Source organism: Penicillium rubens (genome assembly GCF_028828025.1).
Source record: "Penicillium rubens strain IBT 27055 chromosome Unknown utg000001l_segment0_segment0, whole genome shotgun sequence".
NCBI classification, from domain to species: Eukaryota; Fungi; Ascomycota; class Eurotiomycetes; order Eurotiales; family Aspergillaceae; genus Penicillium; species Penicillium rubens.
This window is the reverse complement of record NW_026890599.1, coordinates 836,411-849,425: the sequence shown is the minus strand read 5'-3', so window position 1 is coordinate 849,425 and position 13,015 is coordinate 836,411. Positions and strand designations below refer to the sequence as shown.

At 48.6% G+C, this 13,015-nt stretch overlaps 5 protein-coding genes across 5 annotated transcripts; 1 reads left to right on the top strand and 4 right to left on the bottom strand.

The window, feature by feature from the left end:
* Positions 1 to 589: 589 nt before the first annotated feature.
* Positions 590 to 1,717, bottom strand: N7525_000351 (uncharacterized protein; the record flags this gene model as incomplete). The annotated part of the gene is made up of 2 exons (XM_002558554.2): positions 590 to 1,538; positions 1,617 to 1,717. The coding sequence occupies 2 exons, from the start codon at positions 1,715 to 1,717 to the stop codon at positions 590 to 592; spliced, it is 1,050 nt and encodes a 349-aa protein (XP_002558600.2).
* Positions 1,718 to 3,508: 1,791 nt separating this feature from the next.
* On the bottom strand, positions 3,509 to 5,412 carry N7525_000350 (uncharacterized protein; the record flags this gene model as incomplete). The annotated part of the gene is made up of 2 exons (XM_002558555.1): positions 3,509 to 4,731; positions 4,785 to 5,412. 2 exons carry the CDS (start codon positions 5,410 to 5,412, stop codon positions 3,509 to 3,511), a joined length of 1,851 nt encoding a protein of 616 aa, XP_002558601.1.
* A 906-nt stretch (positions 5,413 to 6,318) lies between these two features.
* On the top strand, positions 6,319 to 7,165 carry N7525_000349 (uncharacterized protein; the record flags this gene model as incomplete). Its single annotated transcript, XM_002558556.1, has 5 exons — positions 6,319 to 6,335; positions 6,443 to 6,455; positions 6,582 to 6,711; positions 6,784 to 6,940; positions 7,003 to 7,165. The coding sequence occupies 5 exons, from the start codon at positions 6,319 to 6,321 to the stop codon at positions 7,163 to 7,165; spliced, it is 480 nt and encodes a 159-aa protein (XP_002558602.1).
* Positions 7,166 to 7,871: 706 nt separating this feature from the next.
* Positions 7,872 to 9,460, bottom strand: N7525_000348 (caspase family protein; the record flags this gene model as incomplete). Its single annotated transcript, XM_061211541.1, has 6 exons — positions 7,872 to 7,897; positions 7,950 to 8,558; positions 8,612 to 8,968; positions 9,028 to 9,085; positions 9,145 to 9,313; positions 9,381 to 9,460. 6 exons carry the CDS (start codon positions 9,458 to 9,460, stop codon positions 7,872 to 7,874), a joined length of 1,299 nt encoding a protein of 432 aa, XP_061070767.1.
* A 1,114-nt stretch (positions 9,461 to 10,574) lies between these two features.
* Positions 10,575 to 12,611, bottom strand: N7525_000347 (chaperonin-containing T-complex subunit CCT7; the record flags this gene model as incomplete). The annotated part of the gene is made up of 6 exons (XM_002558558.1): positions 10,575 to 10,678; positions 10,753 to 11,414; positions 11,474 to 11,846; positions 11,908 to 12,244; positions 12,317 to 12,483; positions 12,566 to 12,611. The coding sequence occupies 6 exons, from the start codon at positions 12,609 to 12,611 to the stop codon at positions 10,575 to 10,577; spliced, it is 1,689 nt and encodes a 562-aa protein (XP_002558604.1).
* Positions 12,612 to 13,015: the final 404 nt, after the last annotated feature.

Below are 13,015 nucleotides of genomic sequence, written 5' to 3'. Positions count from 1 at the left end.
GTCCGGTTGAAACCTCCAGGGCTGCTCCTGCCTCCATTGCGTTCTTGCCTCCGTGGCAGCTTTCGCCCAGCTCTTGTCACAAGCAGCAAGAATTGTATCAAGACCTTGTTCGGCTTGAGACCTTTACTTCGTCAGGGTGACCAAGACCTTCCGTTCTGTCCACGGATGTAACCCTTTCATTAGCCGATAGGCAGAAAAAAAAGATGGGAAGAAGTATGCGTGCGACTTTAATCATAAGCCCAGTTCCTGTGATTTCGGAAGCGGCAGCGAAATAGCTAGAACAACCTTGTTCGAAGTAACCATAGGCCTCGAAACTTTGGAACTGGAACGGATCGTCATGGGATGCAGGTCGGAATCTCGGCTCATACTTCCTCGATGATGCTCTCGATCCGAAATGGGGTTGCCAATGCGGCGAGATGTGAAAATCTGTAGATGGACCCCGGTGACCTGATCATTTCCGTGGTCATCATAGCGGACTTTATGCCTGCTAACCGAATGACAAGGGATTCACAGTAATGCTGGAGTACCACCTAAAAGGTGGCGCGGAAGTGCTATCCCATTCCACCAACCAGCCTATATAGACAATCCATCAAAAAAACTGATTCAAAGTCTCCGAGATGTCCATTGGTCCCCTCTCTTTCATGACTGCTCTTTTGGCAGGATGGTCCCCCTTTTCAGGTGGCTCGGTTCTCTTCTTCTTCTCCCTTGCACGTTGCTGCTTCTTGATATCAAGCTTTTGCTTCACGGGATCTCGAGTAAACAATACAATTGATTTTGCATTGTAGCGGGAGCGAACAACGACCCTGTCTCTTTTACTGTGGTCGACGGTTGGTAATTTGAACTCCAAAATCGGGAGATTTGTTGGTAGGGATGATGGTCTTCTGGAATCTTCTCCGGGTGTCTGGAGACTAGACTGATACACATGATGCAAAGCCAAAAGATTATCATCAATTGTTTTTGATGTTCCGTGGTTTTCCCAAAACCAATCGAGCCTGCAGGCAGACCATCCTTTTACGGGAATGACGCCATTCGCGGGCTTATCATATTTCTGAATCGTCTCTGTGATCTTCTTACACTCGTATGCAACGACAAGCTGAAGCTCGGGTAGTTCACGCAGAGCTGCCAGTGATGCAACGGTCATTTCGTGCTGGTGGTAGAATCTGAGAATGCGGAGGTGCCGTAGTGCTTTGGATTCAATCCAACCACGCACAAATCCATCTTGCAATAGGAGACCGTCGTTGTTAACGCCCACGGGGTGCAGCGGGGCGTTATTCGACGTGTATGGCTCGTTGTGAACGTCTAGGGCAACCAGATTCTTGATGTTTGGTATAGTGGTCAGGTCTGTGGCAGTGCAGTATGTGGTTGCAATCGTCAAGATTGCGCGCCAGCGAAAATCTTCGCTATTGAGAATACCCATGTAGTCTCTCAGTGGCTTTTTGGGACAGCCAGCACTGAGGCAGTAGTAAGGGCTAACCTTGTAGAATTGTACGGGATAAACGCTGGCCATTATCTTCCACATATGCATTGTCTGCTTGTTGCTGTTTAGATGGTCAGATTTGAACGGAAAGACTCAGTAATCTGCTTAGAGAGTTTAAGAATCTCCCGATAATACTTACCATCTTTTCAGGGCATCCCAAAGATATTCTGCCATATACCAGTGGACGTATTCGAATAACTCAGGCTTGAGTGCCGACTGGTCCCGCAGCATTGCTTTCATTGCTGCATGCTTGAGTGATCCACATCCTCTATCATTGGTTGTCTCCCATCCATGAGGTAAAAAAGGGATCTCATGATACCATGTTGGACCGAGGCGTAAGAACCCTGGGGGCTGGTTGTCTTCAAGGATGATGGACATCACAGAACAGAATCAAGGCCAGAACGAGCACAGATTCAATGAGAAACTGCGGTATTTCTTCTAGTAATGTCCATAGATCAAGTTATAGGTACGGCGGTGTCTTCTCAAAATCAGACATCAAATTTTGAGGTTGAACGCGTGTTTGGAGTTGAAGCGCGACTGACTTGTCCGATATATGCACGTGACCCTTCCCTGTCTTATACAGACCATTGTAGATCCAGAGGTTTTTAGGCCAGCGGGATCTTGGTTTACCCGCATCGAATTCTCACATCATTCAAAGAAATTGCATTGGATTTTTCGGCTCCCTATCCTGGCTCTATTTCATTCTGATCGTGGCTGCTCCTACCTTTCTAGCTAAGCACCATGCTTAACTCCGTTACGTTGGTGAAGTTGCTTGTGGGCAACTTGTGATGCCGAAATACGAAAGGGTATATGGCTACAGCCAAGCTTCCTTGATAGGTGGATTCACATAGAAGAAGTATATATATAGCTGACCAATGACATATACAATATGGGATGAGAACAACCATGTGAATATCCAGGTTGGCAAGCAATATTGTCGTTTTCCATTGTAAACTGCCAGCAATGTGAGGTGACCTGACCCTAAGCGCCTTGCTTATGCACACCGATCTGTTATAGATCTATAAGAGATTGGCTTACTGTTATTAGCATCCTTATCTGACTGGTAATTTGCAGAAGCATGTTGGCCGTCACAGTGAAGACCTGCAAGTTGCTGAGGGTGTCTTGGATCGGATCAGTTACATTGAACAGGGGAAAGTCTGAGGTAAGCTGGATAGCTTGGCTTTGCAAACATACACCTAATTGACAAAATGTTTAGCATGGTACAATGCTCTTTTTGCTTCGGTCCCTGATCCAGCTCCGTCCTCAACCTCCCCCTGGGTCACCAATCGCAATGCCGGTCGGGACCCAATTCCCGTCGCAATCTCCGTCAATAGCGATCGTGATATCAATCCCAAGATCGATCCAGATGCCTGAAGAGTACCGGGTATGTTGTATACAATGTATAGATTGGATAAGGTGAGGCTCCAGAAGCAAGGCGGGAAAGTGGATTGATTGGTCAATTGGTTAATCGATTCAACGATCTCCCGTTCACCTTAAATTAAAGTTCCTTTCGATCGTTTTGAGCATTCAAAGCTCGTTCTATGCTACAAGTAGGGAAATACATATACATATATTAATACGTCCATGGCATGTTATTAACACATTATTGAGATGTTATCTCCCTTACATTTGCCTATTTCGCACCCGTGTAGGGTTAGCTTGCTTTGCATTTCTCTTTCATCTATCCATTCATATAATATAACTAATTCCTAGGCCTATTTCTGTTCATCTGTATTCATGAAGATGAGGAGATGAATTCTACGATCTAGCGGACAACATCGAGGTCAAGGCTCGTTACGAGGATTCATTATCTAGCAAGTTGTTTTGGGTCTACATTATGGAGGATCTCTACCTGAAGGACCGAAGCGACGTTGGGTGAGATCGTTCGCCTGAGATTTTTCATAACTTGGCGTTCAGAGTTGAATCTCATGAGAATGTACTAAGATTGACAGACAGGCACTAGATACGAAAACGGCGTTAACCACCATGCTTCAATTCTGGACCATCTTTCATATACAATGTACACATACCTCAGTCGTGTTCATGCCTGCGTGCGTACCAACTCCGCTGGCGGAGGTTATATCCCCTCCAATAGAGCAAATAAGGCACAGGCGTAAACAACGCCGAAAGGCAACCCCAAAGAGTCAATGTCCATCCAACGCCAAGATTAGTATACATAATTTCCGCGACAATAACCATAGCGCCGGCACCAACAAGCCGCGTCATCTGAAGAGAGGAAAGCGCGCTTGTAGCATGTGACTCGAACGCATCAGAGACGTACTGGTACCCCGAGACGAAGATACACACGGTCCCAAAGCCATAAAATACCGAAGCGACGAGCGGGCTCCAGTAGGAGAATTCAAGTTCGGCCGTCCAGCCCATCCAGAACAGCGAGATGGGGACAGCAGGTGCACCGAACATAGCCATGTACAGACTGATCTCCGGGTCCGGGCGGTGTTCGCCCCTCCTGCGGCTGCGGTAGATCTCTCTACGGAGGAGCCACATTGAAATCGGAAGTATCAGTAGAGAAAGCAGGACTCCGACCAAAATGCCTAGGAATGCGAGGGCAGTGGAGGTCGGACTGAAGTGGCTTGCCATATGATAGATGGAGACGTAGCCCGCGAGGAAGGTGTACAGGATCATGAACAGGACTGTGAGGTAGACCGAATGGATCAAGATGATTGGCTCCGTTGCAAAAAGCAGAAGTGGTCGATATAGTGAGGCACGCAGCCGGTGGGCGAAGGTGGCTTTTCTGAACTCTAACGGAGACCGGTACCGGTCGTCGCCTGTTAGGCGGCGGAGTTCTTGTGCTTTCCAGTACAGTAGGATCGGACTGTATGACTCGGGCAGAAAGAGCACAACCGGGATCAGGACGAGTCCTGCGAAGATTATGGTCATCCAGTCCACCCAACGCCAGCTTACCGATTCAGCATCGACGGCGAACGATCCCGGTGTTGGTCCCACTATTGGACCTATGAAGATGATTATAGAATATATCGGAAAGGCGTAGACTCGTTCAATGCGCGACCAGACGTCCACCAGGGTTGCTGCCGATAGAACTGCCGGGGCAGACCCGAAGAATCCAGCTAGACCGCGGCACACAACTCGCTGTACTATTGTCTGGGCAAGCCCTGCCCCCGTGTTGAACAACATGAATCCGATCATGGTGGGGATGTACACAGGGTTGCGTCCGATGACTTCTGATATAGGCGCTGTTATCAACGCGCCTACTCCACAACCAATTAGGAACATGGCTGGATAACCTTGGTTAGTCTGGTTGAAGTGATTCAAAGTGTTAACCACGTACCAGTTGGCAAAGTCTGGACTTCAAAGCTGGTATGATACACTTTTCTGGTTTTTGGGAGAGCAGTTGTATCAATTGTGGATGACCAGAAGATCACACACCCCATAAGTGCAGTGAGAAGAGTCACCAACATTCGACGTCTTAGTGTCCAGTTGTGAGGATCCATTTCGTCATCCTCTCCTTCGAACGTGACGACAACGAGTTTATTCCTTTTCACGGACTCAATGTCAGACTCACTATCTGTCGAAAACCCGGGCCGGGGCCTTTCAACGCCAGTCACCATAATATCAGGCGTGTTTCCCAGTGTCTCTGCTGAATTGATGGTATGCGGATCGGTTGAGAGGTCCGGATCATACTCCGCGCCCTCGATATCTCCTTCCCGCCCCAGATGTGATGCAGCGGAATGGCGAGGTTGAAGAGACGGTCCAGATATGAAAGTACGACGGCCATGCTCCCTCCTTCGTTCGGCAGCCAAGTCATCACTCCGCTCCCGGGGATGCGTGTAGATCTCTCCTTCACGGTAACCGTACTGGCCCTCATGGGTCCAGACATTCTCGGGCTTCTCATGCTTTGTAACAAATTGTTGCTCGAGCTTTCTGCGGAGGACGCGGTGCTGGAGAAATGACTGCATTGTGCTTGATTCGGGGTCATTTGTTTGGGATCGAATCCGTACTTGTCGTATTGGATATCCAGAGCAGTTGAGGAGCTTCTATCTCCGCGGATGCTGCTCGGGGGCAAAAATGACATATGACGGTCCCCTTGAGGATATGAACTCCGTACAGCGCCATAAGGATGTCGCTCGGTCAGCTCTCCCGCCAATGGCGAATCCCATCATATCGTGTCGAACATGTTTACATAGTGGACGGAGAGCTTGCAGCCTGCTGATTTTGGTTTTGATCCTGATCGAAATAACGAACTACTTGGATTTCCCATAATGTAACATTGCACCGCCAGAAGTACATATGTCAGTTGTGCAGATGCCCAGATGGGCAGTTGTTTACCATGATGTCAGAAAGACCGACGCTTATCGTCAAGCTATTTATATCTGCGCATTACTGGAGGAATAGAGATCCAGGGAATGGCTGAATGAGGGTTGTTTTTTTTTTAGAAAATTGAATAAAACATATATTCGTGTTTCCAAGCTCAGAGGCTTAGAAGGTTTTTATAGAATAATCTTATTATTGGGTATGTTCGACTAGTATCCATTCCATGGTTACATGTAGATAGTAATACGGTACTAAAGCTAATACTTTATTTTAACTATATCTTTTTCTTCTTAAGGGTTAGTGTAAGAAATACTAGCAGATAACGAGTAATCGCACTAGCGCTCCTGTTGGCCACTTACGGCCTGTCTTCTGGAAGCGTAATGCCAGGCAGACATGGCCTGGGAAATGTCTCAGTTCGATCCTACCACCTAAACTCCTTCTCTCTACGGCAACATCGATAACATCCGTCTCTTGGGATCGTATTCTTGTCTTCAAGCATTCCTCCTAAGCTGTCCTCCCAGAGCGCTCAAGTAGCCAAATCAATGAGCAAAATGGTTTCAGAACTGTGGTAAGCAAAGCTGGCGGACCCGGGAATCTCATCTGGTCTCTTTCTAGTGCAAAATCCGTTTCTCTACACTTCTTCTTGTACCTGATCCATGCTAAATCTTCTCTTAGTCCTGTCTATGCCGTGAGTTCGCCCACCCCCGTGGCTGTTTCGAATGTGACGACCAGACATCAGACAACGCTCATGTCCTCCCCTCACCGTGTCTAAACTCGCTACCCCAATTCAAGTAGCTAACTTTGGGACCCCCAGCCGTTTATTGGCTCGATGGGTTGCGTCTGCGCAATTGTCTTCACTTGTTTCGGTGCTGCCTACGGAACTGCTAAGGCCGGCGTTGGCGTTTGCTCGACGGCTGTCTTGCGACCCGACCTCGTTGTAAAGAGTATGTCACGTCTGAAAGTCTGAAGAGCTTGTAGAGTGAGAATACGACGCTAATCCAAACGTGGTTCAATAGACATAGTCCCGGTTGTGATGGCTGGCATTATCGGGATCTATGGCCTAGTCGTTTCCGTTCTTGTCGCAAACGACCTGAAGCAGAATATCCCCTTATACACAGGCTTGGTCCAGCTTTGTACGGGCCTCTCTGTCGGCCTTGCCGGCTTGGCATCTGGGTAAGTTGCGTAACAGATATCCCCGAGACCCAGCTGACATGATCCTTTTATCATGATTTTAGTTTCGCTATTGGCGTTGTTGGTGATGCCGGAGTTCGTGGAACAGCTCAGCAGCCAAGACTGTATGTCGGCATGATTCTGATACTCATCTTCGCTGAAGTTCTTGGTAAGAATGAGATCATAACTGCTGGACTTACGCAGAATGAGAAGCTAATACGTGCATAAGGCCTGTATGGTCTAATCGTCGCCCTTCTCATGAACTCGCGCGCGAAAGATGCCAAGGAGTGCATATGAGGGTTCCTTGCTAGGGACATGACATCTGAAATAGCGGACTTGGAATGTTATCTGGCGGCAAGGGCCAGGGGGAGAGGGAGAGAGAGAACAAGGTTGAATTCTCTATCTGTGTGAGACTAGCTAATATGCTAGCTAGCAAACATGTGAAGCCTGTCGTAACAGAAGGTTCTCCAGAGCTCCAGCGCTATATTCATAGATAGTTGCCCGCGAGTATCTTTTGAATCATTACTTCTGGTTTCTTGGTGTTGTCGGAATTAGTAGCGATGCCATGGACAAGCTCTGCACGTTCCCTAAGGCCTTTAAGCCAACCCTTGTTCTGTTTAAGCCATGTAGCCTCAGTGGTGCTAGTGAATATGCTACTCATTAGACAAAGAGCGACGAGAGCACTAAAACGGGGACGCGAAATCCAAGGAAAGAAAATCCCCTAGGTATTCTGCACTTGATTTTCAAAGAATAAATAGTGATAAATCACAGGTTCATAAAGATTAATCACAAATAGTGCACCAACCACCCACAGGCCAAATAATCACTGCAACACCGAGGGTGGAATTACATACAGGGAGATTCGTTAAACACATGAGCATGCTTCATGGAAAGCCAGACAAGCATCATTCCTTGTCTTCATTTCCAAGTGCAATTACATCACATAAAGGATGTCGGTATCTGTAGAGATTGTCAAAATCTGATTACGGCCCAAGTGACCCGAGAATCTTACCTAAGGGGTGGCTGCAGCTCAGCTGTGGCTTCTGGGTATACTTGGTCGAGAGCTCGTCACGAATGCTGTTCAAAAGCTGAACATAACTCTGCTGAGGGTTCTTCCGAAGCGCGGCAATGAAAGCCCAGGACATGGCACCAGTGGCCTGACCGGCAATCTGGGCATCCTGACTGGTCTGGTCGTCCTTGCTGCCAGACCACATGATGACATCTGCGGGACTAGTCTTAGTTTGCTTGTTGCGTTCATACACTTCGTCGCCCTTAGTGGCCTTCTTTATGAAGCCCATGGCGGTGGACATCATGCTGCCCATGTCACCACGCGCGTATGCCGACACCACACCAAGCAGGCCTTGGCCAGCCTCCTTGGCCAGGTTGGGCTCCTTGAGCACACCGGAGGTGGAGTAGATGTAGGGAAGATCCAGAGCGGAGCCAGAGTGGCAGGAATCGAAGATCGCTGTCAGCCGGACTCCCGGTTGTAGAGTCCGCACCATGATACGGTGCATCTCGTCGTCAACGATGTGGCCTGCAACCCGGAAGTCCACCGGGTAGATAACCTCATCATACCCATCATCTTCGTCGCCGTCCAAGTCGGGTGTCTGACCGCCGTGGCCTGGGTTTTTATTAGTCTACCGCCATCGAAGCGATTGAGGCAAAATTACTCACCAGAGTAGTGGAAGAACAACGAGTCATTGGGACGCGCATCCTTGACCAGCCAGTGCATAGCCCGAAGAATGTTTGCCTTGGTCGGCTGGCTCATTGGGTTTTGCTGGTCATCGGTCAAGAGCACCATGTCCTCGCGAGCATAGCCGAAGTTCTGGTTCAAGTAGGTCGACATGTTCTTGACATCGTTGATACATCCGCGCAGCTGACCTTTCTGGCCGAAGTAATTGATACCAATCAACAAGGCCTTTCTCTTGCCTGTACAGCGGGAGTATTGAAAGTTATAGCCTTGGGGAGCGCCGTGACCGAAGGCGACGGGATTGCTGGGAGGAGGTGCCGGACCGCCACTTTGGCCGTAGGCTAAATTTGCGCATTATTAGCTTTCACTGCCGAAGTGGTTTGGGGAATGGTAGGCAAACCTGGTCTTCCTTGCATTGGTTGAGAGGGCGGGTGCTGGTTGTACCCAGATGGCGGAGCCTGGGAATGGTTGATACATGTCAATCCCGTGTATATTCGCAAAATTCATCATAACATACATTGTAACCTTGCTGAGGGGGATGCGCGCCGTAAGACTGGTGAGATGGCTGGGACGAATGGCTGTAACCGTACGGGTTGGATTGCGGCGGCGGCTGATGGTGCGGCTGCTGGTGGTAGGACTGGCCGGGATAACCGCCATAAGATGGCTGCTGGTGATGATTCATTTGTCTGTAATCGAATCTCCGTCAGACTATTGGGCATACTCTCAATAGAGCAAAGGGATAAGCAAGCGTACGGGTACTGGTGTTGCGGGGGATATGACGGCTGCTGCGGGGGGTACCCCGGGGCGCCTGAGTAGGGTGGATAGTAAGACATCAGAGAAACTCTCCAAGTCCACCCAAGAAATCAAGCGAACTGTAAAGATGTAGAGTACAGAATGCGATGTTGAATGTGGAGAAGGGGAGATTCAAAGCAAAACAGATCGGAAGTACGGCGCCAAGCCTTGAAGAGTGCAACAAGGTAAATTTTTGAAAGCAAAATGTCCCAAAAAATACGATCAAACCAAAGAGTTCGGACGATTCGAGGGATTAAAAGAAATTAAGAGATATTTGGGAGATCGTCAGACTGGAAACTCGCCACTTACTAAGAGGTTCGTGGCCTGTGGACTATTTCCTTGTAAGGCTGTGTTGGATTAGCAACTCGACAATCAAAAATAAAAAGAAGAGGGGAAAATAGAAAAGAAAAAGGAGAAAAAAAGACAAGAAACACAGCAAAAAGCCCAAAGTACTCCGGCTTGACTTTTATATCTGACATGGGTTCATCGGCAGCCCCGATCAACCCCCTGGGAGCCCAAGAACCCGTCATTGGGCCTCACATTATACTTGAAGATTTTCCCTCTGTACTTTTATGTACAACATATTGTACTTCATACAAGAAGCAATAAACATAAATCATACTCCATACACACGATATACGAAGTCGATCGCTCTTCTGCACGTCATACAGCTCAAGGGGGTTCAATAGCACTGTCTTGGCGTCAGAAATGGGCCAATGAGATGTAAAATGGGTTAAAGGTCTAGAATAGAGCTACATAAATAGACATTGATTCCAAATACAATAAGCGAAAAGCAAAATAGCACGGAGTACTCCGTGTGAATACCGGTACAAGCCTCCATTGCAGAATTACATGTGCTCGGATCGGCTCAGCCTTAGAAGTGCATATGATATCTCACCTGCATGTAATTAATCATGTTTTGAGGAATCTTTTCATGAGGACTATGTTTATATTGTATGTACAACATACTTGGAAAGACTGCGTTGTTAAGTCGGGTTATCTCTACCAACTCGTCTTCTATTCTCCCTGTACTTCATATTCAATATTCATCTCACAAACACCGGCTCTGAAGCCACTTGTCCTTCAATCATGCAGGTGTCCTTCTTTTTTGGGGGGGAATATCATCGAGCATCATCCAGTCCTGATCAAACTCGTTTATCCTCGTCGAGGCATGCCGCGGCCACGGCCCCGGAGGGCGCGTTGGGCAGCACCTGGCGGCATACCGCGCTGTTGACCGGGTTGAGCTGACTCCTCATTCTCTGTTGATAAGAAAAAAAGATAGGTTAGTCATGATGTGGAGGATGAAGAGTGGAAATAATTAGCGGTCACTTACTTATCGTTTCGTCCACACTCAGGATCAAGCAAGAAGCCTCCACTGCGGCCTGAATGGCATTGACCTTGACCAGGCTAGGCTCCCAAACGAAGGCAACCATGTTGTCACGGACGCCCTCCTTGTCGAAGTCCACACCAGCCCAGGTGTTACCCTTGCGGTGCTCCACACGCAAGCGGTTCAGGATATCTGTAGCGTCGAAGCCAGCGTTATCACACAATTGGCGGGGAATAACCTCCAGGGCCTTGGCGAACGCCTTGACGACGGCCTGCTGCTTGTGCGGGACGTTACGGTCGGCAAATCCATGCATGTAGCTCGACAACTCCATTTCAGTAGCACCACCGCCAGCAACGATGGTGGTGTTGCGCAGAGCACGCTTGACAATCATGATAGCATCGTGCAGACTACGCTCCACCTCCGCAATGAATTGCTCAGCACCACCACGCAGAACGAGAGTGCAAGTCTTAGCGCGAGGGCAGTCGGAGAACAGGTTGAAGCGCTCTCCACCAATCTGGCGCTCCTCGAATGCACCACATGTACCCAGGTGGCGCGCCTGGATGTCAGTGCAAGTCGATTGGGTTGCAGCTCCGGTAGCCTGGCAAACACGGTCCATGTCGTCGGAGGCCACGCGGCCAGCACAGAAGATGTCTCGGTCCGCGAAGTACCTGAGAACCAAATCATTAGTGTCTAGACACGTAACTTATAGTAAATAAGAAGCACGTACTGTGTGGCAAGATCGCCAATAGGCAGCTTGCTAAGCACGACCTTCGCTCCTGTCTTGTAGATAGCCTCAAGCTTGTTGAAGATGATCTGCCACTCAGCATCGACAATGGCCTGGTATTCCGAGACCTGCTCGACACGGACTTCCGCATTGTCCTTCTCACTCTTAAGTTCCAGCTCAACGTTCAAGCACACGATACTAGGGTTCTCGAAGTGTTTGGGCTGCTGCTCGAAACCGGCGTAGGAGAAAGTCTTCTTGAAAGCCACACCGTCGACGAAAAGCGAATCCTGGAGACCACCACCGGTAACCTTCTTGACACCGATCAACCTCTCGTTGAGGTCATCCTGGTCCAGCGAAAGTACCGCATCCACAACCACTATGATACCATCTCGTCAGCCTTGGGAGCAAAATTGCAACCACTGGGTAGGGATCCTCACTCTTTGTGAAGAAGTCCGAATTCCGCTTGATAAGCTTGCTGTTCATGGCTGTTGCGGCTAACCGTCTTAGTGTCTCGACCTTCTTCTCCTGGCTGACTGAAGCATCCATCATGTCCACTGCAATCTCCTTAACCTTGTTGACTGCCATGGCGCTTGCCCTCCGCAGACCCTTGATGATGGTCTGCGAGCTGACACCCTGCTCAACGAGGTCTCGCACCTCCTTCAGAATCTCACCAGCCAGGACAACCACGGAGGTTGTTCCGTCACCGACTTCGGCATCTTGGGACCGAGCGATATCCGTAAGAATGCGGGCGGCGGGGTGCACGATATCCAAAAGCTACCAAATACACGAAAGTCAGAATCACCAACTCCATCCGGTCATAGATTTTGCATCAATAGCAAGACGCACCTTCATCACTGTGGCTCCATCGTTTGTAATTGTCTGTCTGCCGTTGGCATCCACGAGCAGGAGATCACCACCGTAAGGACCGAGAGTGCTCTTGACTGTTCCTTGCACTGCGACACAGGCGTTGATGTTGGAGATAATCTGACCCTTTCCCTGAGAAGCATCTGTGCCTGTAGATTTCAAAGTAGCAGTAGTTAGCATGGGTTACAGAATCCCACCAACAAAACTGCCCGCACTGGAGACAACACATACCCTCCTTCAACACGACAATCGTGGGGGTTTGGCCGTTGAAGGCCATGATTAGATCGGTATTCTAACACGAAACCGTTCAATAAAAAAAATAAAAGAAATAAGAAAAGGGGTATGTTGAGTCGAAAGGTCGGAGGGGTTGATCTGCCAAAATTTCCCAGAGCTCCTGTTCCCCAAAAGCCCCCCAGTCGCGCAAGGCGGTGACCAATCAATAATCAGGGCTCCTCAACCCTACGCATTTAAAGAGATGTACACATTTTATATTGAATCTAGAGTCTCTATAACATATATAGTGAGGTATCTTATTCGAATAATGTACCGAAAAAGAGGCATAGTGTATGCAGCATAAAGCTTGTTTCACTGTCCACGGCACAATAGTGGTAGAGTATCAGCAGACCGATGCCTTGACGCCAATAGAACAAGAGAAAGAAAAGTAGGGTTAAGACAAATTCC